This window comes from Talpa occidentalis, unplaced genomic scaffold, assembly GCF_014898055.3.
Source record: "Talpa occidentalis isolate TD23 unplaced genomic scaffold, MPIMG_talOcc4v2.1 talOcc4.9, whole genome shotgun sequence".
Taxonomy (NCBI): Eukaryota; Metazoa; Chordata; class Mammalia; order Eulipotyphla; family Talpidae; genus Talpa; species Talpa occidentalis.
In genome coordinates this window covers 60,042,554-60,066,281 of record NW_023605305.1, presented here as the reverse complement: position 1 = coordinate 60,066,281, position 23,728 = coordinate 60,042,554, and the positions used below count along the sequence as shown (strand labels likewise).

Below are 23,728 nucleotides of genomic sequence, written 5' to 3'. Positions count from 1 at the left end.
TGTGGATAAGTCATACTTTTTATTTTTTTAGATGCAAAAATGACAAGTGGCCACTTGCCTTTGGAAAAGACGTTAAAGACTATCAGGGTAATAACCTATCTGTCTCACAGAGACAGTAGACTAAGAAAGACTCTATTATCAAACAGCTCTCCAAGAAAGTCATGTTAAATAAATCTCAAATAATACACTTTTAACTAAAACACAAAAAATATCAACACAACAAAAAATTATACAGAATCCACAAGTGGTATGTGAAGAAGGATAAAGGAAAATCTGGAATTCCACATACTGAGAGTTCTCTATTTAACTCAAAGATGTCCAAATCCTAAAACAGAAAAAAGAATTACATTAAAACAAAGTATTTTTTAAAAGTCCAATGAGGTTATTATAGATGCACAGTTTAATGCTTAATTTACATAAGACTTTTTTCTTTAAACTCTTGGAGTATTTCTAAATATACTTAGAGAGATCACATACATGATAATGCAGAGATCAGTCTTCTCAATGGGTCCTTCAAGTTTTAAATTTCAAATCTCAGTCTGGAATCCCAATTAAATGTTTATATAATAGGCTACAGTGAATGGGATTGCTTTTTAAATTGCATCTGCTTAATTTTTACACATTATGGTTTTAAAACAACCTATGTGCTTTTGAAAAAGACAATTTATAGTATGAAAATAAGGTTATGTGAAACTTATTCCCTTCTCATAGAATAGGAGTAACAATTTCCAAAACGATGGCATTTAATACAAAATGACAGAGCTGGTGGGTGTGGGGTGGGAGAAGAGATGAAGAACAAGCAGTGGAATGCACAGAATACCTAGATTTTAGATTCAGTTTTGCATAAATTAGCTGTGTGTGTTTAATTTCCACTTCTTTAGGTCTGAATTTATTCCCTGGTAAGAAAAGGCAAATGGATCTTGAAGCCTCATTTCAATTTTAAACCCATAGACTCTTCCATTTTTTTAAGAAAAGATCTGAGTCTTTTTGGACAGTTGAATAAATTCCTCAGAACTTGACCTGTTCAATTCACATGACAGTAAATATAAAGTACATCCAATAATTTTATTATGAGAAAAAAATAACCTACTTTATAGGCAAAATTATACTTCATATCCTACTTGTGAAGTAGAACACAGAAAACAGAAATATAAACATTTATTCTCTTCCTAGCCTATAGAAGCACTCTCTGAGACAGTCAATTGAAAATCTTAGCACTTTCACTGTGGCCAAAACAGCTAGCCAATCTTGCTCTCAGCCTCCTTTCTCTGAATGCTCCTAGATAGTTCAAAGTGAACTATCACCTAAAAGTACCATATATCCTACCTTCTATAAAGAGCTTCTGTATTTCACAGGTTTATAATAAGGAATTGTTTTCCTGCTAGTCTACCAAAATACTGAAAAGTCCAGCATTACTGGATAATTATTTACTAGAATAGACTAATGTACAGTTATGAAAATAAAACCTGCAGTACTAGAATCCTAGGGAGCCAGGGAGTAGATTCAGGAATTCTGATATCTTCGGGTGTATCACCTATTTAAAGTTATGGCCAATTAATCATTTTCATGGGGAAGGTCAAACTTTAGATTAGAAAAAGTAGTCATTTTAATTCAAGGTTGAGGTTTCATCAACTGTCAGGTTTAGGGAAGGAGACAAGAAGAAACAGGTTTAAGAATCAGAGAGATCCTAGGAGAGGGGACAGCAGACAAACTATTCTGTACTGAGCTATCTAGACAGCACACGTTTTTAAAATACTATGAAATATCTTCTTGTGATGTTATTTTTTCTGTTTGTTCTGATGTTTTTTCTTTGTCCTTTAGTCACGTTCACTGCAAAGAATGAGTGTAAAGTGAGAATTGCAGGAGCAATGAGCATACATAAAAATGCTTTACAAAAGATTAGACTACAAGGTTTACAACACTAGATGATCTTTCAAATTCCCTGTGGTCCAAAAATTCTCACAACCTTCCACAGATAATATACTATAATTAAGATTAGCTATTCATATTACTTACTGTTTCTTTTAAAAATATTTATGGATATAACTGTGTTTTTCTAAAGGTCTCATTAGTAATACTGAGTCTTGTAAGTCTGGTTCCATAATAATCTATAATATAATTACTTCCATCTGAAGGTCCAACAATCTAGAAGAGAAAAACATTCAAAATTACTCATCATATTTATAATGGTCCGTTTTTGCTTTGTTGTGTTTTGTACTGTTATTATTTTTTACACTGATGTCTTATTTGGTTCCCGTATATTCCTGTTATAAGTGAAACCATCCAATTATAAATCAGAGACATCCTGCAGGGGAGGAGGCGGGAGAGGAATAAGAGGGAGGGAGAGACGAGCACAGAGGACTGAGGTGATGGTGCACGGGTGCATTGGTGAAGGAAACTATGGAGACTACACCTGAGGGGGTGGGGAAGCAAATATTGTTTAAAAATGAGCAATGATGTAAAAAATAAAAAAAAAAAATACAAAAAATAATTTCCCAAGGAAAATAAAAAAAAATTACTCATCTTACAAAAGCTATTTTCACAGTCCTTTGAGTTTACCTTTCTAAATTGTTACTAAAATTATTTAAATAGCAACAAAAATGTAACTCAAACTAAGCCAAGCAAAGAAAGTAATTTAGTAGAAAGTAATTTAGTAGCTTATGTAGGTGAAGAGGATGGAAAGAGTTACAGGAGCCAAGGCCTCAAAGGCTAAATTTTGTGCTGATAAGATCTTTCATCTGGCCTTCCTCCCTCTGCAGGGATGTACTCTCAATTAGTTACCAATAGCTCGAGAGTCTCATCTTTCAAGCTCCATTGCCAATAGAAAGAAAGTAAAATTTCCTTCGTTGGTATTTATATATCATTTCCAGAGAAAGACACTGATTGACCTACCTGGGTTTTAATGCCTATCGCTCGACAAATTACTGCATCCAAGAGAACAGGATTAATATGATTGGCCAGGCCAAGCTCCCTATGGGAGATGAGGTATGTGACTGACACAGAGTGGAAAAGGAAGATAGGGGAAAAAAACTAAAACTAGGTAAGTTTATTACAATCACCTTGTCCACTTAATCACATTTGTGACAATCAATAGAATCTCTACAAATTGTCCTTTAAGGTAGCAATCTTCAAACTATAGCCTTAAAGGGTACACAGATTTACCAAGGTGTATGTGGTCCAAGAGAGTTTTAAGGGAATCGATTCTAAGATCTTTAATTCCCAAAAATGCTCTTTGTAAAACTGAGCTGCCGGATACACCTGAGGGGGTGTATCTGGCATACCATGCTATGCCGGGGCATCCTGCTAGTAGTTCCTTGTTCCACTTCCCTTTCACTGTGACCTTTCTCTAACTTGAACAGTGAAGAATAGTCCCAGCAAAGCACAACTCAAGTCTTATGATGGCACATTGCCTTGCAGTGTAAAAACTTCTGATGTGCTACACAAAAGGATAAATCTGAGACTTAGGGAAATCTCTTTTAATAAAAAGTACAAAAACACATGCTCTGCTACATCTCATTCAAAAGATGCTCTTCTAATATTTTTTTTTTATTTAGAAATAATTCGAAACTTGTTTATGCTATTTTGATGGATTACATGTCATAATGAGTATGATGACAACATGGAAATCATACAAAATTTAAAATTTTAATAATATGATGAATGGAACACTTTTAATATAAAAGTATATTATGTTTTAGGATTAAATTCTATCAAAGAAGAATAGAAATAAAAATTCAAAGAGAAAAAGAAACAATGTAAAATTATAATGGTTAATGAAGGGTTCATTCATGTCTTTTTAAAGTAAATGACATTTAAAATGCTATGGTATTTCTATTCTGTTAGATATGTTTTAAAATTGATATAACAGTTTCATTTAAATATGCCAATATTTGCAAACTAGAAAATATATCCTATGCAACTATTTGAACTTTATGATAGAAAACTAAAATGTCAACTTGAAACGTGAAGAGGGTAGGAAGTTTGTAAAACACTGTTTTTGGGGTTCTATCACCAAAGTCTGAAGAACACCATTGTAGAGCATCATGACTAGAAGTCATGTTTTGCGACTGGATGATGAATCAACAAAGGAAAAGTGAAGCCCAGACAGAAGTATATGAATTCATATGGCAAAAACAAAAACAAAAACAAAAAAACTCCAAATCTGAAATATGTACAAAAATTGAAACTGAACCTTTTTTCTATTATCTTTTTCTTTCCACATTATGCCATCTTCCCGACAATTTCATTTACTCTTGTTGAGAAAAAGTACTCAGAAGGTGAAAAGAAGGTATATATATGATTGGATGACCTTTTAATACCATACATTTTCTATTAAGTCAACCCAAGGCTTGCTTGACTTTCTCAGGAAATTGAACTATTCAACTAAAAACTGGTTAGCACACAGATGCTTTCAAATCTTATCAAGTCAGCAGTTAACCTAAAGGAAATTAAGTTATTTTGATTTTGTTTCTCCTGTCAGGTAGAAAAGACAGTTTCAAAAATCAGTATTATTTCTTGGTTATACATGATCCAATTTTGTATCTAATTTTGCAATCTTACTAGAACATTTCCTTCTCCTCAAACTATGTAATTCTGGTCCTACAGCAACTAGTTCTATCACAGCAACTTCAATCCTCTTTCCAGAGATCAATTCCATCTGGACATGTAATGAAATTCTGGGCAGTCACTAACAGAGACAAATTCAGCGGGGAGCTTATCTGCCCTTAACAAGGTGTATGTATGAGAGGAAACAGGTATTTTTCTGCCTCTGAGTATAATTATATAATGATATGATGCTAACCAAAGGGAACGTAAGTTGGCAAAGAGAAGGAAGGGAAGAAAAGAAGGGAGGAGAGGAAGGAGAAGGGAAAGTAGGAAGAAGGAAGGATGAATTTTGATCCTTCATTATGTCCTGTAGTGCCAAATTAACAAAACCTGGAACCACCCTATCTTCAGATAGTTGTTATATGATAGAATAAACTACCATATTTAAAACTAACTTAAGTTGAGCTTTCTGTTAGTTGTCCAATTTAAAGATTAGTTAGTATTAATCCTAAATGGCCAACATAAACACCATTGCTTAAGAAATGGTTGGAGTCACCATTTTATCTCCTGAGGAAAACACAGTTATGAGGTTAGTTTCAGAACCAGTGTAAGCTATTCTGACAGAGCATATGTTAAATACACTATTGGTATCCTCAGTTTTCCTGTTTATTTCCCCAACCAATCACATAAATGTTAAATAAAGAATACAGAACAACTTAGTAACTACGAAATGTCCACTAGTTTTTATATGTCATTGTTCTGCATCTAATGAACTACCATTAACTCTCACTCACTTTCTAGTATTGGTAAGACTTAGGGTAACTATATGTTTTGACCTTCTTTTGATCAACAGCATATATTTCCCAGGGCAAGGGTATAGGCTATGTCTTTAACAAACAAACACACTCAGAGACAACTGATAACCTGAACCTTATTTATCCAAAGAATTTAAACAAGGTAAAATCAAAGCCATACTTTTCACTGACATTCAGTTCAAATCAGCAAAAGTTTATGGTTAGCATCCGCATAGTGTTATAGCAGGGGAGTAAGAAAGAATTTTTTCTTAAGAAATTTATGTATGAAAAGTCAAACTTGGTGTGTAGAAGTTAAAAAAAAGGCTAGAATATACAACAGTATATGACCCAGAGATAAGTAACATTTTAAATGTCAAATTAATGAGATCTTATAAACCAGATAAATTTACTTATAAAACTCATATGTTGGAAATTTTTTGTTGGTTTCTGTGAATTTCTGCTGCTTATGTAGTTATTAACATTTTAAGGAAATCTATTTTGTATGTTAATGGGAATTAAAATGAAAGTAATTTCTTCCATGTTGTCTAGAATTTTATAAACTGTCAACAAAGAACCCTGAATCAGCTTCCTTCTAATAACTTTCTACTTTCTAACTCATTTCAATTTCTCCCCTACCTATCCTCATCTTTCTGATCTGTGGCTGCCTTGTCTCCACTTAACAGAATAAACTTTCTTTTCTTTGCATTGGCGCATACACATTAGTGGTTTTGGTATAATTAAAAATGTACAGTGATAAGAGAGGTTTAAGTGTAATAAAATATTCTCATAATTTTTCCAGTAAAAAAAGTTAAGTTGGGCCTCCCTGGTGGTAAAAGGGGTTAAGACACAACCTATGAAGCTATCCATAGCCACTGCAACACGAGTTCGATCCCTGGCCAGGGAGATACCTACATGGCACAGCAGACTTCTCCTAACTTGCCCGCTGCTCCCCTCAGCAGTGAATTTCAATTAATCTGCCTGTTCTGTTCCCCACTCTGTCTCTGGTGAATCCCCTCACCCCCCCCCCACCTCTGGCCTGTACCTCAGTTCTTGTATGCATAAATAAATAAATCTTTAAAAAAAAAAGTTAAGCTGTCTAATCCATCCTTCATGATGTATATGAAAATATGTAATACAAAAGAATGAACATTATAAAATCTTCAGAACTATCTTATGAATACCTGCATACAGTAATTACATACAATAGTTACCTCTAATTGAAAGACTACATGCTATACATACAATGCTGATTTAGATTTTTGTTGAATACACTAAAGAACTGAATTAATGCCATGTATTGCTTCATAATATTTACCACTCATATTACTTGCATCTCTTTAAGAAAAGAAACTTCAAATCTTTATTAACAAATACATAAACTCACGAAACTATGAAGTTATTTTTTTCTTATTAAACTTCAGTAAAATTTACTTACTTTATCAATATATGTATTAGACTTTATAGTTGTTTTAGTTCAAAGATGAAATAACTAGACTTTTTCATAAAGAGGATTTTCCTGGATTTTTGTTATTAGCACTGTGAAGCAAAGTATGTTTTTACAGGTCTTGAGTTCATGCATAATATGTTTCTGGGATTAAAGCCCAATAGAAAAACACTGCTATTCACTGGGGAGTAATATTTAATGGGAATAGAAAAAAATCAGAGATAGGAAGAATGAGGATATAAAGAATAAAAAAATGGTATGAGAAATTGGAAAAATATACTTGGGACAAAAATATTAACAAAGTTTATATACTTATAGTACAAATTTACTTGATTTGCTAAAAAAAAAAAACATTCTCCCCTAAAACTATGTTGCCAACATTATATATTAAGGATGTTAAACAATGTATAAAATAAGTCTACACATCTTATTTCACTACTTCTGAAAACTTGAAAGCAGTCTAAAGTGGCCATATCTATTAAAATGCTTCATTTAGGGAAATTTACTGCATAAATTCAAACCTCCCAATTCTAACTCCATAATTTCTTTTTTTTTTTTTAAATTAATTTATTTATATAAGCACTGGGTACAGTTAGAGGCGCAGGAGGGTGAGAGAATTCACCAGAGCCAGAGCAGGGAGCAGAGCAGGCAGAAGGACCGAAGTACACTGCTGAGGGGAGCAGCGGGCGGCAGGAGAGGTCTGCGCGCCATGTGGGACCCTCCTCCGGTGGCCGGCGGCAGGCAGGGATTGAACCGGTGCTGCAGAGGCTGCGGGCAGCTTCGCAACCCAGCGCTCAACCACTGTGCCAGCAGGGAGGCCCAACTCCATAATTTCTTAATTTGATAGTCTCAATTTCAGATCTCTAAGAAAAGAACATTATGTTCTGAAAAATTGAGACATACATGAACCAGGAAGCAGTGGCTGAATCAAATCAGTTCTATAATTTTATATAATCAAAGCTACAAAGCAATTATATCACCAAAGAATGAACCAATGTGAAAATACTAACAAGATGGTTGGGTGTCAAAGACACTGAATTATTAAAGAAACATATTAAAGAAACCCAGTAGTACATTAAATTCCTTGGATCTTTATTTAAAGTGAGAAACCCATTTCCAAGCATATGTGCACAAGTACCTTAGCCTCTTCATGCCTGCATGCCTGCCCCACAGTCAGAGAAGGCATGATATTTGGTTAGGCATATGTTTATGAATAAAGACAGAAAAATTCCAACTTTAAAAGCAAATATTTTCCTTGCTTAATTCTGGTATCTTATTGGTCCATATGCTGCCTCCTCCTCACAGTATGGCACCCTCCTCACAGTATGGTACCAAAATCTCCTAGATTATGACTTTCTTTTAAAGTTTAAGGATAACATCAAGCAGACAGAATCAAGGAGTAGAAATACTGTAAGAGAAAGAAGAGCAAAACTGATGATCTAAATACATACTGACATACTTGCTGAAGACAGTAGATGCTCCATAAATGCTTACTGAAATGCTGTCTTATGATATTTATTGTGATAAATTAATCTTTTTCTCTAGGAATCCTCACAAGCTAATCACAGTTCAGTATAACTTAATGGAAAACATCTGGTTGCACTTTTAAATGCTCAAGGATAGTATTTTACAAATTATGCCTGCTTTCACACCCACGTCAGCAGGAGAAAATGAAGCTAACACACAGAAACAGAGATAAATTATTAGGAGAATCCTGAACATCATCTGATTGTACGCATTTGGTCCTGCTTGAGGCCTCCCCACTCCTAAATTTTCTATAGAGTGCCAGACATTCCATTTTTCTTTTTGGCTTGAGCTAGATTTCAGTTTCTATAACTTGGAATCAAGAGACTACTACTAGTATTCTACTACAGCACCAGTTCAGTGCAAAAAAAATCTTTGTTTCATATATATATAAATATTTCATATATATAATATATATATTTTTATATATTTTTTCATATATAAATATCAGATTTCTATAATGTCTTGTAATAGTAACTGATAATGTGGCTGTGACTATCAGGATTGATTGAGAACCTCAATCCCTGGTAATGATTCACAGTACATATTATAGATTCTGAAGTTATCCAATAAATAAATATCTTTAACTCAGTTAACTTATATTTACAAATTATATTTAAGGATGGAATCTTTTTTTATATTATCTTCTGTCTTTTAGAACTACTAATCCACAGAGCACAGGTTGTGAATGTTACCAGAAAACAAGCTATAATCTCTTAGATCTGACAGCTAAAGAAAAAAATGAAAAATATACTAGGAGAAGATCACAAAACTCAAATTTGAATGTAAAAGTAGTTTACCTCCTAGACTGAAAGGAACTTACCTGCATTGAAATAAGAATGAAGTCAATTAGGCTCCCAATTCCACAAAACCCTACAGTGCAAAACTTTAACAAACCTAGAAAAGAAGGTAAAATCATTTACAACCTGGAAAGTCATAAATATTAAATTTTTCCATTTCTCAACCATTATATATGACAAATTCTTTATATCAAGAATATATAATTAATACTTTAACAATCAAATCTTCACTTTAAAATGTGAAGTTTAAAGGATGTTCTATATCTTTAAAAGCTGCCAAAAATTTATTAATTCATTTAGCAAATAAACATAAGGAATAACATAAAAACTCAGTACAAATAGGAACTCAGTATCGTCTTACACGATTTCTTAAAAGAAAAGCCCTAAGGAAATAAATCTTTAAATCTCAGTATACCAGAGTTATAGAATATCTTTTAGTCTTAAAATCCTTATTTATTCAGGTCTAATACATTATGTGATCCAAATTTTAAAATACATTAAGAATAGAAAGTTTAAATAAATATTGTCAAACCATAGAAAAATAATCAAGAACAAACAGTGATCTTAAGGTTTAAATTGCAAAATTATCAACAAACAACTATGAACCAGAGACACTCTATGGTGGGTGGGAGGGCGGAGAAAGGAGGGCTTGGGGTCAAAATAAGGGGGTTGTGATTGTATGGGGAATATAAAAAATAAAATTTAAATAAAAAAAAAGATGGGAGGCAAACTATCATTTAATATTCAAAGAAAAAAAAATTGCAAAATTGATTAGTGACCCAGTTACCCTGAATATATCTTATAGTATTTTCTATGTGTCTCATGTCTATTAGCTCTCTAGACAAAAAATCAAGTTTCTGAACTACATATACCTCAGTCTTTGGTTCCAACATTAGAGCTAAGGTACTCTAACATAAATGATGATAGAGCAAAGAATTTAGAACATATATAACAATATAACACAAAAATATGATGAAATTAGAAGCAACAGATTGGGGGTGGAGGTGGGATGAGTAATTTGTTCTATATTTAAACCTGAGTTGCTTTCCAGACATCCCATTTGAGATATAAAAATGATATGAAGCAAGGCTCTTCGTGAAAGGGTAGTTTTAAGTATCAACTACAAATAGATGCCAGCTAAAATCATAAGAGTGGATGAGATCACCTCCTGCACACAATTTGCAAATACATAAAAAAGATTGATATATGCAGTTACATTAGATGATTTTTTAAAAAATCTTTCTTAGGATTAGAGATGTAATAGAATGATGTTGTAAATACTAGGATAACATGTTTGTAATAATTTTAAAATTATTTCAATATACAGTACATAAAATTTTCAGTTTTTTTTCCCCCAAATCACTAATTACCTATATCTTATATTTGTTTACTATCTCTCTCATGGATGCCCTATCAGGGAAGGGTCATTTATCTTTCTGTTTACTTCCAGGTTCTTAGACATAACAAGAGTGCCTGGTACATTTTAGATGCTCGGTAGTTTGTTCAATGAATGGATAGATTTTCTCAGCTTTTCTGTTTCCTAAAGATCCCTATCTTTTCATACATTATCTAACATAATAACTTCCTTCATTATTTTTTCATTAGTTGCATATTATTATTGTTGCTTAAGAAACTTTATCTGTTCACTCATATTTCTAAATGAGATGCACCTCTCTTCTCATAGAATTTTAGTGTAAATTTAGAAAATTAGTTTTCTTTCCTCAATTTGTGTATAAAAAGAATATTAAGAATGGTCCCCAAAAAGTTTATCTTTACCTGCTACTCTAAGAAGAAAAAATAAATATGTCAGAGCCTTTGTTTTTGATATGCCCTTTTCTCCTTGTAACTTCTTCGGAGTTTTCCTAACCTGCCTGTCTAAAACAGTCAGTCACTACACACCACAACCCAAGCATCTATTGCATCTTCCTTAATTCCTACATAGTGCTGATCAGAAATCTGTAACAGCCTCATTCATTCTTTGGCTCATTCATTCTCTGTTTTCCTGAAATAGAACTTCAGGTTCTATTATAACTAACTTTAATTTTTTAAGGGTAAGGACAGGTCAATTCCTTAAACAGTACCTGACAGACAGTAAGAGCTTGATAAATATTTGTTTATGACTACCGAAAATCTAGAAACAATCTAAACATCTAACAGGGTGGAATAGTCCTCAAAATTAAGTTACATCTAACAGTAGAAAACTATGCAGACAACAATGATTAAAAATGGTTCACAAATATTGTTTAAAAGTGAACAATGATGTAAAAAAATAAAAAATTAAAAAATGATTAGAACAGCATTTAAGCAATGATGTAAAATACATTTATTGGCAACTTATTGGTAATGTGCTAACACTCAAACAGAGAACAATTATGAGTTCATTAAAATCTAGGTACTCTGCTGCTGAACCCCTTCTTAAGGGGTTAAGAAAAATGATAATGAGTGCTTCCTGTTCAGATAAAATATTAGATAAGGGGAATGACATATGCGTTTGGAACTTTGGGTAAATGCTATATATTCTTGGGGTAGGACACATTTAAAGAAATACTATAGAACAGATCTAAGATATTTAGGCATTTAAGGAATTTATAAATATGGTGACAGACAACACATTTCCCTGTTTAATACTGAAGATATAACATTCAACACTTAATTACTTAAAAAGAGCAGGTTTCACATCTGCCTGATTTACATTATTTATTCTGTTTATAATCAGTATTAAGGAAGTATTTTTAAAAGCTATAAATATTAAGGGGGTTGCAATTGTATGGGGATTATAAAAATAAAATTAAAAAAAAAAAGTGAAAAAAAAATGCTTTTCATAACCAAGAAGACTGAAAAAGATTATAAGAAAAACAGAACTTTAGTTCTATTATAACTATTTTCATATCAATTGACTGACTTAAGAATTTTTTATTTTATTTTATTTATTTTTTTAAAGATTTATTTATTTATTTATACAAGCACTGGGTACAGTCAGAAGCACGGGCGGGTGAGAATTCACCAGAGCCAGAGCAGGGAACAGAACAGGCAGACTGACAAAATACACTGCTGAGGGGAGCAGCGGGTGCTGCAGGGGAAGTCTGCGAGCCATGTGGGACCCTCGCCAGCAGCCAGGGATCGAACCGGCACTGCAGAGGCTATGGGCAGCTTCGCAGCCCAGCGCTCAACCACTGCACCACCAGGGAAGGCCCCTTAAGAATTTTTTAAATGGGAGTAATCATTTCAATTGAAAAATACCAAAAATTCCTTAACCTTGGATTCTTAGTGAAACCTCACAACATTTAAATTTAGGAAATTTACAAGCATTATAATTTTACATTTTAAGACAAGATTAGTTGATGATCAGATTTACTGAAATATACTGATAAGGGGGGCAGCAGGTGAGACAAAAGAGGTCTGCTTCTCTGTATGTGGGTTTGCTCCCTGGCCAGGGATTGAACTCAGGTCATCACAGTGATAGCGCTGAGACTTAACCCCTAGGCTACAAGGGAGGCCCCCCAATTTTTTTAATATTAGAAATCTTTCTAAAAAGTATATATGGTCCCATCCTCTTAAAGAGAACATAAAGAAAATGTGAGGTTTAAGGTAGAAGGCTTCAGATGTATTCTAAACATCACCATGTCATTTTGCTTTCTTATTATGAATCTAGTTGCCCCATCTATGTCTGTCCATCCATTCATCCATCCATCCATCCACCCACCATATAAAAAGAACGTTAAATGAAATGATCAGCTCAGAGTTCTTCTGTTCATTACATGATTTTCCTTTGTGTATGGAAAGGTAGGTTACTCTAACAAAAGGTGTGAAACTTCAGTTGCACTATCACTCAAGCCAAGACTACTGCATCATGAGCTTTCAGCCCCTGCCACCAGTCTTTCTCCATTTTAAGCCATTTCCCACAATTCTCAAATTTCATGTTCCTGAAATATAAATCTAACCATGATACTCCTCTGCTTACAAACATTTATGGTCAAAGGGTAAAGTTCAGACTCCACAGCAAGACACTCCAAGCCTCACCTCAAGCCACCTCTGCAGTCATGTCATCTTCTGCCACCATCTTGTCTACACCATTGGCTAAATATTTTGCCATTCTCTTAACACACATGCTCTTTCATGTCCTGTGTTTTTGCACATGCTGTTCCCTGTAATGCCCTACATCTCTGTAATTTGTTCACTCTTCAAAACCTAGTGCAAATGTTACTCAACTAAGAGGTATTCTCTCACACCTCAAAGCTAACAAAATTAGTTCATTTTCTGTGTTCTCAGCATTGTTATGGTTTTGTAATAGTGCTATATTATAAACTGTTCTACCAACATATTTATTTTCTTTTATCCAACATGTGATCATCATTATTGCCATTAATTACTTATCAGGTAGTAATCATTGAACAGATGTCTCCTAATGGAATAAATTTATATGTTCATACATATATATGTACATATGTATATATATATAACTTATTTTAAACTTTGACTTCTATTTATGACCTTTTAAGACTGAGTTCCAGATAAGACTGTCAGAAACATGCTTTCCACCAATCCCACAGTGAAGATTCCACTTTGATTTCTGGAGGTAGCAATAAGGAAAGAATAAGATTAGCTTTGCTAGTGGGAAAGCAAAGCATTCAAAAACTTTAAATTTGCTCAGTAAAAGGCTAATATAGAACCAGAATACCACGGAAAATAAAACATGAACTCTTGAGCCAAAAAGTCTGGGTTCAGATTTGGGTCACTAGCTGAGTGTCCTTGGGTAAATCTCTTAATCTCGTGACAATTTCCCTATCCATAAAATAAGGATGACAACAATAAAGTAAGGCTTGGAGAGTCAGTAAATCCCTTATCCTCTCTGGGGATAATTCCCCTACTAGTTAAGAAGATTTAAAGAGGACGAGAAACTCAGAGAGCTATAGGACTTAAATAAGGGCAGACAAGTCAAAGTATTGTTCAAACAAAAGCTATCATCAAATGTAAACAATTTTTAGTAATGATGATAAATTTACCATCATTATTAGTCAGGAGGAAGGTATAGGAAGTTTGCTAAAGGTAATGTTAGGCTCCATACCAGATTATGCTGGTTGCCATAGTTCAAACCCGTTTCTCCTAAAAAAGCAGTTTCTACTCCCAAAGCAACAATGACAGAGGTTGAAGTAGGAGGAAAATATTTTTTGAAGGGATAGGCATTTTTGAAATAAAATATTCATGGAAAAGCCACTGTGTGCCCAGAACTAGCAACAACAGCTCAAATCTATTGTCTGAATTAAGGGCCTACACTATTTTGAGCAGGTTTTTTTTCATGAAGACAAAAATACAGGAAGTCAGTATTACTTACGTTAGCTTTATACTCACTGAGGAACAGTAACTATTCAACTACAGTTACAGAACTTGAAAATATTAATAGTATGCAGAGGCTAAATCTGTAAGAATACAAATATTTAAGGAAAAGTTTCACAAGGTTTTTTTTAATAGACTTTTTTTAAAAAAGATTTATTTATTTATTTATACAAGTATTGGGTACAGTCAGAAGCGCAGGAGGGTAAGAGAATTCATCAGAGCCAGAGCGGGGAGCAGAACAGGCAGACTGATGAAGTACACTGCTGAAGGGAGCAGTGGGCGCTGCAGGAGAGGTCTGCGTGCCATGTGGGACCCTTGCCAGCGGCCAGGGATAGAACCGGTGCTGCAGAGGCTGCGGGCAGCTTCACAGCCCAGTGCTCAACCGCTGCACCACTGGGGAGGCCCCCCCCTTTTTTTTCAATGAAACATACTTACCCAAGGCAGGGTATCCCAGGTAAAATCGATCTGCTCCCAACCATCCAAGAAAAAGAGAGAGTGCAACTGCTACTTTGTATGAATAGCCATTTCTGCACAAAATTAGAACCTGAGTGTCACGCATATATTTCTAACAGGTAAACAACTTTAGAAAACAAAACAAGTAATTACTATTTCTTAATTGATTCATTCACCTATTCAATCACTACTTTTTGGGTGCCACTGCATGCCAGGCACTATTCTAGGCTACTGGGATGAATGAACAAAGATCCCTGTCCCTACTTACAATCTAGAGGCAGCAAACAATAAACATAAACATATTTTAAAAGTAAATCATATATTAGAAAATCATTATATGAAAAAAAAAAATGTACAGGGTGTATAGGAAATCCAGTATGCTAGGGCTCCAAGAAGGGCTATACAAATGGGATGGTATGTGTAGGCCTCATGAAAAGGTGGTATTTGAACAAAGAACTGAGCATGGTAGTGAGTTAGCAATGCCACATCTCTGCGAGATGAGTGTCTAAGGCAAAAGAAATTGCTGTAGCAAGGCAACATACCTGACACGTTTAAGGTCTATTAAGAAATTCACTGTAGAGTGGAGTGAAAATGGGAAGTATAGACGATATCAGAAACTTAACAAGGACAAGGAGAGTTGATCATGCAGGTCCTTGGATATCACTGAAAAGAGTCTGCTTTTTTTCTGAGAGGGTAACTTACTGCAGGGTTTTAGGTAGGGGTGTGATATGATCTCATTTAGATTTTTAAATAATCACTCTAGCTGTTGTGCTAAAAATAGACTATAGGGTAGTATTTGTGAGCCACTGTCAGAATAATGTTGTATATACAAACCACCCTAAAACTCAGAGGTTTACAACAATTAGCACTTATTCTCATACTTGAAAATTGTGACTGGCTGTGGTTCAGATGCTGAGATGCTTCTTCAGGTTGAAATTGGCTAAGCTTAGGTTGCAGATTCTGATCCACTCAGTTTCACTTAAGTATTTCTACATTCCAGGCTGAAGATACAGCAGCTACTGGGTTAAGTTCTTTTCAGGACATACCAGCAAAGTACAATGGGAAAGTTAAGCCCCACAAGCACATTTAAGTCTTTGCTTAACCTCACACCTGCTAAATTATATAGGCCAAATCAAATCAAACCCAGAATCATTGAAGTGGGAAGTATACACTGCCCACTTGACAGGGACTGAGAGGGATACACTTGCTGAACAAATTCAAACCACCACAGGGCAAGCAGTGTGAAGACTATTCTAGTCATCCAGGTGAGAAATAGAAGTGGTATGACCTGGAATAATAACAAAAGAAACAGTGAGAAGTGATCAGACTCTGGATATACTCTGAAGTCAACCAACTGGATATTTCTGTTATATTAGATTTAGGATATGAATAAAAGAAAGAAGTAATGATAATGCCAAACAATTCTCCTAAGTAACTAGAGGGATGAAGGTAGCATTAACTGCGTTGGGGAAGGCTGAGGATGGATTAAGCCTTGGAAAGATGACCTGTATTTCAGCATTGGATATGTGAGTTTGAGATGTCTGTGAGATATTCAGGTAAAGTTGTCCAAAAAACATCTAAGTATGGGTTTTGGGAGAGAAGTCTGGGATGAACATAAAATTAGAGAGTTACAAGGACATAGGAAGTATTAAAGCCTTGAGACTGCTATGTGAGTATAGTGAGAAAAAATTCACAGACTAAACCCTGAAATACTCTAGCATTAAAATATCTTGTTGAAGGAAAAAATGAGAAAGGAGACAGAGAAGGTATTAATAAGAGTGTGGTATCCTGGAAGATAAGTAAAGACAGTGTGTTAAGAACATAGAGATCAACAGTGCAAATTATTTTGAATGTTTAGGCAGAAATACCAATCTATAAATTTGAAAATGGACTAAACTATATCTAAGTACTTTGGAAATAATTCATTTTAACACTTTTTACCTTACTAATAGGAGATCTTGTAACTCCAAAAGTTTAAGTGACTGGCTTAGGATTACACCGCCAGATGGACTCTAATGCCCTTTATTAATTCAGTTTAGTAGGGCCAAAAGAGAGACACTAAGAGAAATTTCTAAGAATGCTAGTAACTTACAGAAACAGTTGAATAGTAGTTATTTCTTGATAAAATTGCAAATAGGTGTTATCAAATAAAATGCAACAACATATAGTTAAAAGGTAAAAATACAACGCCAGCAATTAATAAAAATGGGTAAAACTAAATCATGTTTTTTTACAAAAAGCAGAGCAAAGAATAGTAATATTAGCTCTACTACAGCAAAAATTAAAAGCAAACTCAGTAAGTGCTATAAACAGAACATTCCCAACAAAATAGTCATTTGTCTTAATATCCCTTCATCATTCATATCTATTTCAAAGAGTAAAACCAAGTTTCAAAATGCTCTTAGTGTACAATTAATCATTAACATCTTTTCAAATATTCAGGCACACAATCTTTTATTTGCATTCTAGAACTCTCCCAAGTTTTGAAAACCAATTTTTTTCATTACTTATTTGGTAGCATAAATGGACTGAATTGACATAGCATGAGGCAATTTATAGTTGTCACCCCAAACAGTGAACCACTAAGCTTTTATATGTTGTTAAATTGTATTTATAAAGTAATATGAGCACTTAAGAGACTTTTGTGACAAGCAAAAAGATGAAAGTTATATTAGTGCATGATCTTTCCCACAAATAAACTTTTTTTGTTGTTGTTTAAATTGTCTCTTAATACCTCCAACAAAGATTTTTTTTTTTTAATAGAGGCATGTTTTATTTATTTATTTATTTGTTTGTTTGTTTTTTTTGTTTATACATGCACTGGGTACAATCAGAAGCGTGGGAGGGTGAGAGAATTCACGGGAGCCAGAGCGGGGAGCAGAGCAGGCAGAGGGACCGAAATACACTGCTGAGGGGAGCAGCGGGTGGCAGGAGAGGTCTGCGCGCCATGTGGGACCCTCCTTGGGTGGCTGGGGAGCAGCCGGGGATGGAACCAGCGCCGCAGAGGTCGCGGGCAGCTTCGCAACCCAACGCTCAACCGCTGCGCCACCGGGAAGGCCCTCCCACAAATAAACTTTGTATCTCTTCATGCCATGTAATCAAGATAAAACATAGGCAAGAAACACAAAATCTAGCTTCAATAAATGTACTCACACATTTCGGCAGGATATGGGCTTGAGAAAACCAACTTCATTTCCAGTAAAATGTATTTCATTACCACCATAATCCTTGCAAGTTATGTTGGGTGCTGGAAAACACAGAACTGAAGGGAGAGAAGGGCAAGATACAATCATATTTTTCTGTAGGAAACCATGTAATTTTTTTTGAGACTAGAAAAGCATGTAAGAAACCATATTCCAAAATAATATCTGACATGAGATCTAGATAGGAAAAGCTACTATATATATATGCATCATGTAAAAAAATTTTTTCTTTTTAATTTTTGTGTAGAACTGGGGTATAGGCCAGAACAGGCAGATTTAATGAAATACACTGTTAAGGGGAAAAGCAGGCAAGACAGGGGAGGTCTGCTGTGCCATATGTGGGTAAGCAGCCTGGCCGGAGATCAAACTCAAGCCATAGAAGTGATAGCACTGAGACTTAACCCCAACGCCACCAGGAGGCCCATACTATATATATCTTGTATATCTTATATATGCAAGGTAAAGATGACATGATATAGTAGTCTCAACATAAAATATAACATGAATTTAAATTGCCACATTAGAAAAAGGAACTCTGCTACACTGCTGGTGGGAATGCAAACTGGTCCAACCACCATGGAAAGCTGTATGGAGATTCCTCAAACTACTGAAAATGGAGATACCATATGACTTAGGAATTCCACTCCTAGGAATCTACCCAAAGGACACAAAAACATTAATTCAAAAGGATGCCTGCACCCATATGTTTATTGCAGCACAAGTTTTAATAAGTGATAAATGAAAACCAACCAAATGTCCAAAAATAGATGACTGGATCAAGAAGATATGGTATATATACACAATGGAATACTATTCAGCAATCAAAAAAGATAAATTCATGTGATTCACAGCAACTTGGATAGAGCTGAAAGGGATGTGACATAAGTCAGAAGGAAAAAGGAAAATATCAGATGTTTCACTTATAGGAGGAATACTGAAGAACCAAATAAGGGATCAAGAAAAAAAATAACAAGAAACCCCAAAATTATCAGGCAACTATAAATCAGTGACATTCTAAAGGGATGGAGAAAGAGAGGGATCAAAACACGGGAGGATACAAGGGACTATGGTGATGGTGCACTGGTGAATTGGTGATGGGAATTTTACGGGTACTATACCTGAAAGGAGAAAGCAAATATTGTATAAAAATGAACAATGATGTAAAACATAAAAATAATTTCAAAAATCCTGAAATGAAAAAAAAAAATGGCCACATTGGGTTAGATGACTCATGACTCATCTAGTTGAATCTCTTGCCTCTGACAAAGGTGACAGGTCAGGCTTACACAATATTAAAGCCCTTCACTTCATCTCTAGGTAAAGAATACGTCTCTAATTTTTGTTGGAAAGTCATTGGGTAATTTATTAAATTTTACATGGCCTTATTTTGTATTTTCAGCTTATATCAATTTGTAATAATGGTTGCCCAAAACTAAGTTTCTATTATTTGTTCTAAATATATGTTTCTAGGATTTGATGCAGTATATTAATTCAGAACATAGTAAATTTTGATATTTTGATTTGGATACCGTAAGATAGTAGTAAGACGAAGTAACTCTTGTAGAATTTCCTATGGGCCAGTAAGTACTATCCTGATACCTTTATCATTTCATAGTGTCAAGAACATGAACTTTGGAATGAGAATGATCGTGGGTGTATTGCCTCTTTCAGAATCTTGGAATCTTTGTACAGTACTGAAATTACCTACATTTTAGGACAATGGGGATTAAATATGATATAAAGTGCCTACAACAAGGAACAGCATATAGTAGTCAGTCAATAAATGTTAGTGCTTTTTCCTCCTTCACCATTTTAGAGTAAAAGGGTAGTTCTAACAAATGTTTATCTGTGTTTTGCTTCAATAACTAGATTTTTTTTTAAACATATACATAGAACTCGGTATAATAATCTAAGTAAAAAGCAGAGACCTCAGAGTTTTGTTGAGAGAAATGGTATTTATTTTCTGTCTTTATACTTAAGATTTCCAGCAAATCATTGTCCTTTTTTAGGCCAGAGTAGTACAGGCTTTTTAAACTTTTCTGAATTGATAGTTCAATCTACATTACCCGTAGTATGTTTTTTTATTCAAATATGTAGAACTAAGTTCTTGCACTAAAAGTCGCATATCCAATACAACTGAGAACCATTTAAGCAAGAAAAATAGTAATAAAATTAAAGGAAGGAAAGTGAAGAAATAATTATCTAGGAAATACAAAGGGAAGATACTAATTGAGTCACAAATTTAGCTCAGAACTTCCTTGTGATTAAGGCAAAAAGCTTTACAGAGCCATTATGATATAATCGGAAAAAAACATAGCAATTCACCTCTTAAACTACTGCAGGAAATTTGGGTTTGTTCATGACACGAGGGAAACAGAACACAATAAAGCAGGTCCTCAGAATGAAATATTACAAAACAATAGATGCTGTTTACATAACTATTTCTTATACTGACTCCAGATAAAAGTAAGGAAATGACACTAAGATCTACTAAGAGAAGGGGCAAAAGTTAACAGATGTAGCTATGAAAATATTGATGCAAATCAAAATCATTACCACACTATTTTCATACTTAGGAGGTACCTAAGTATATTTTGTTAAGTATATAATATGGGCGACATATCCCCTACCTGCACCTTTTGTGAACTAATACATTACAAATTCTTTTTGAATAATTGAAAATCTAACTAAAGAACTATCTTCATATAATACAGGTTGGTAAATAAAGACATCAAGAAAGGTATATAAACTCGTCTTAAAGATTTGAAAAAATGAACGAAAATATAAACTTCCACATTTATATAACTATGAGAGTAAGATTCTTCTTTTTAAAATTAAATAGTAACAATTGCTAACAAGTTATCTAATTTTAAGTTGTTCTAGAAACTGAAAAACTTAAAAAAACATTGTTTTTTGTGATCATACATTAAGAAATAATTAATGTGTAAGAAATTATTTTAAAGAACATGTTTCTGGAAGTCTTACCATGAGCTGTGTAGTTTGTACAGTTAACTGGTTCTTGGGTAGCATCATTTATTTTTGGATCTTTACAAATATATGTAAGAAAAGTCAAGGAAATATGAACTACTTTCCAACATAAACATTATTGTCTTTAATAGCTCGTTTATGTATTCAAAGACAGGCTGCTATGTATCCAAATAAACAAGGACAAACATACTTTCATGGTACTAAGTAATATCTGAACATTAATTTATTACAGGGAAAGTGTATTAACTTAATTATATAGTGGAAATTCCAGGAGATGCCATCCTTAAAGAACACCAGACATTGACAAGCACAAACAATACATGACAATTTCAGTTAAAAAAAAAAAAATCAGTTTCCTATGGAGCCCCAAGTATTGCCACATGCATAATTCCATGAAACAAATAATCCTCTGACAGAGTTAGTTCAGAAAGTTTGTCCACTGTAGTTTTTGAGTCACTATTCAAAAAAAAAAAAAAAACCTCATTTTAATGGTAGAAGTAACATTTTCCCTCTATTATCACCTTAGAGTCCTATATGCTCAGCGACTTTTCTCAAGCACAGCTTTTCATAACGCTCAATTAATTTCTTCAAGAAAACTACCTAGGCGTTTTTGCAAAACCAAGACTCAACTTAATAGGTCTATCATTCTCAAATTCCAAGTATTCAGCCAATCAGAGTTTTTCTGTAATAATCTGATAATGGCTGCTTCTCCCCAGCTAAAATAAAAATAACTGTAGGACAGAATTTTCTTAATTTTAAGTATTTCTTTCGTAGAAGCTTTCATTATCTGTCTCCCATTATTAGATTTTTGGGGTGTGTTCCACCATTTGCATACAACTGCTATCTAATTTTGCACAAATCTGAATGTAATTACCACTTCTTCTCATTCTGTTAGGGGAAAAAGGATGTCCCAAAGCTAATTCCATATAGGCTTTGTGGACTCCACCCCCACCCCAGGTCAAAGTCAAAGACACTGGGAACTCCAAATCCCATCATCACCAAAGGGAAGGTGGCTGGGACCTGAGGGTGGGGTTAAGCAGCCAGGTGGATACAAAAGGCAGACACGTGGGCTTTGGGGATCCCCCGTTTTTGGGCTCTCCGCCAGCTCGCAGCGACCGGCCAGCTCTGAGAGTGACTTTGGGTTTCCAGGTCGTCCGATCGGGTAGGACGCACTAAAGACTTTATTTCCCTATTTTCTCCCTGAGTTGTACATTTTCCTTATTTCCTTTTCTCTTGTAAATAAACCTTTTATTAACCTTTTGTGTGTGTCTGTAGTAGAGTATTCATAAGTCCCTTTAAAGCGCGCGGGTGAGGACCCACAGCCAGGAACCCATTTAATATTGGGGCTGCTCTATAACAATTCCTCCCATTATCAAAGTTGTGTTAAATAAACAGATCCACTCAACCCCTTAGGCCTGCTTTCTCATCTGTAAACACATAGCTAACATATAGTTCCTACTATGTGCTAGGCAACATGTAAGTAATTTACCTATCTGAGTAATTTAAACATCTGAAAACTTTAAGTTGGTATCACTGCTATCTACATATTTCCTCAGAAAACAAAAGTTCCAATAAAGTGCCTGAAAGGTCCATGCAGGAAGCCAGAATGCAGGAGCCAACCAGGAAGCCCACCTGGGGGGCAGGAATGCGGATACCTGCCTGGAGGACAATGAGCCTCCCCGCTCCCCCTACGAGTCTCTTCTCAGACAAAAAACCTCTACCTGCCCCACAAACTTTTCCCCCCATAGGAGCCCAACTACCCACCTGACCTCTCCTCACCCTATAAAACCCTGCTTCCCCCTAACAACGTGCACGGCTTCACTGACCCCCACCTTGGGTGCGTGAGGTCCGCCTGGGGGGCGCAATAAACTTACCCTCCCTTTGAGAAATGTAGCCTGGCTCTCCTTTTCTTTACCGCGCCGAACCTTTCAGTGCCCAAGGTTACAAACTGCAGCAGGAATTTGCCCCATGGCACCTGGTATCTCTAGAAACTTGAGGATGACATTATGTAACACATGCACATCTAATGGTGAACGGAACACCCACACTGGCTATTTCGTTATTAAAGACTTATTTGTCTCTTCCCAAGTCAGCAAACTTCCAGGGTCGAGCCTAACAATTTTTTGCATCACTAGTGCCTTACGTAGGGGCTGGAACACTTCAGGATTTGTGGAACAAATAAGCCCACCAATTTAAGAGAAAAAAATGTGTACCGGAGAGGAAGCACAACGACCAGTAAAACCCAAGGAAACAACACAGGGTGGCCCTGATCTTCCGATCCCCCATGTCTCTTCACCTCCCAGGAACCCTCGGTCACAGAAGCCAAAGGTCACCGTTCCCTCCATCACTACCCCAGCCCGCGGAGAGGGCCGACCCACTAGCGCCTGCAAATCTACCTTGCCCCCCAGGGGGGGCTCCTCACAGAGGATATTGTCCCACTTTGAGGTCCTCGCATTTAAGCGTCTCCTCGCCCCCGATGGCGGCGGTAGCGGCAGCTCCCCACGGTCCCGTGGTGGCTGACACGAACCACAGGAGACCCATGAGCTGGGCGGCCACGACCTCCGGAACAACCGGCCCAAAGGGCCAGGCGGCCGCCATGCTGGGGACCCGCGTGTCCCCCAGTACTTCCGGCTCCGGTTTCGC

General features: G+C 35.4%; 1 protein-coding gene across 1 annotated transcript; it reads right to left on the bottom strand.

The window, feature by feature from the left end:
* TM2D1 (TM2 domain containing 1) lies at positions 1–23,725 on the bottom strand. The gene is made up of 7 exons (XM_037498525.1): positions 23,517–23,725; positions 21,083–21,156; positions 18,048–18,156; positions 14,877–14,968; positions 9,131–9,204; positions 2,017–2,145; positions 1–325 (listed from the first exon to the last, which is right to left on the bottom strand). The coding sequence occupies exons 1-6, from the start codon at positions 23,681–23,683 to the stop codon at positions 2,035–2,037; spliced, it is 627 nt and encodes a 208-aa protein (XP_037354422.1). The 5' UTR covers positions 23,684–23,725; the 3' UTR covers positions 1–325; positions 2,017–2,034.
* Positions 23,726–23,728: the final 3 nt, after the last annotated feature.

Bases quoted from the DNA above. Each gene is read 5' to 3' on its own strand.
- TM2D1 (XM_037498525.1), bottom strand. From the start codon at position 23,683: ATGGCGGCCGCCTGGCCCTTTGGGCCGGTTGTTCCGGAGGTCGTGGCC. The intron at 18,157-21,082 runs GTAAGACTTCCA...CTCTCCCTTCAG, and splicing joins TACAAACTACACAGCTCATG to TTCTGTGTTTTCCAGCACCC. The intron at 9,205-14,876 runs GTAAGTATGTTT...CTTCTTTTCTAG, and splicing joins CCTGGGATACCCTGCCTTGG to GTTTGTTAAAGTTTTGCACT.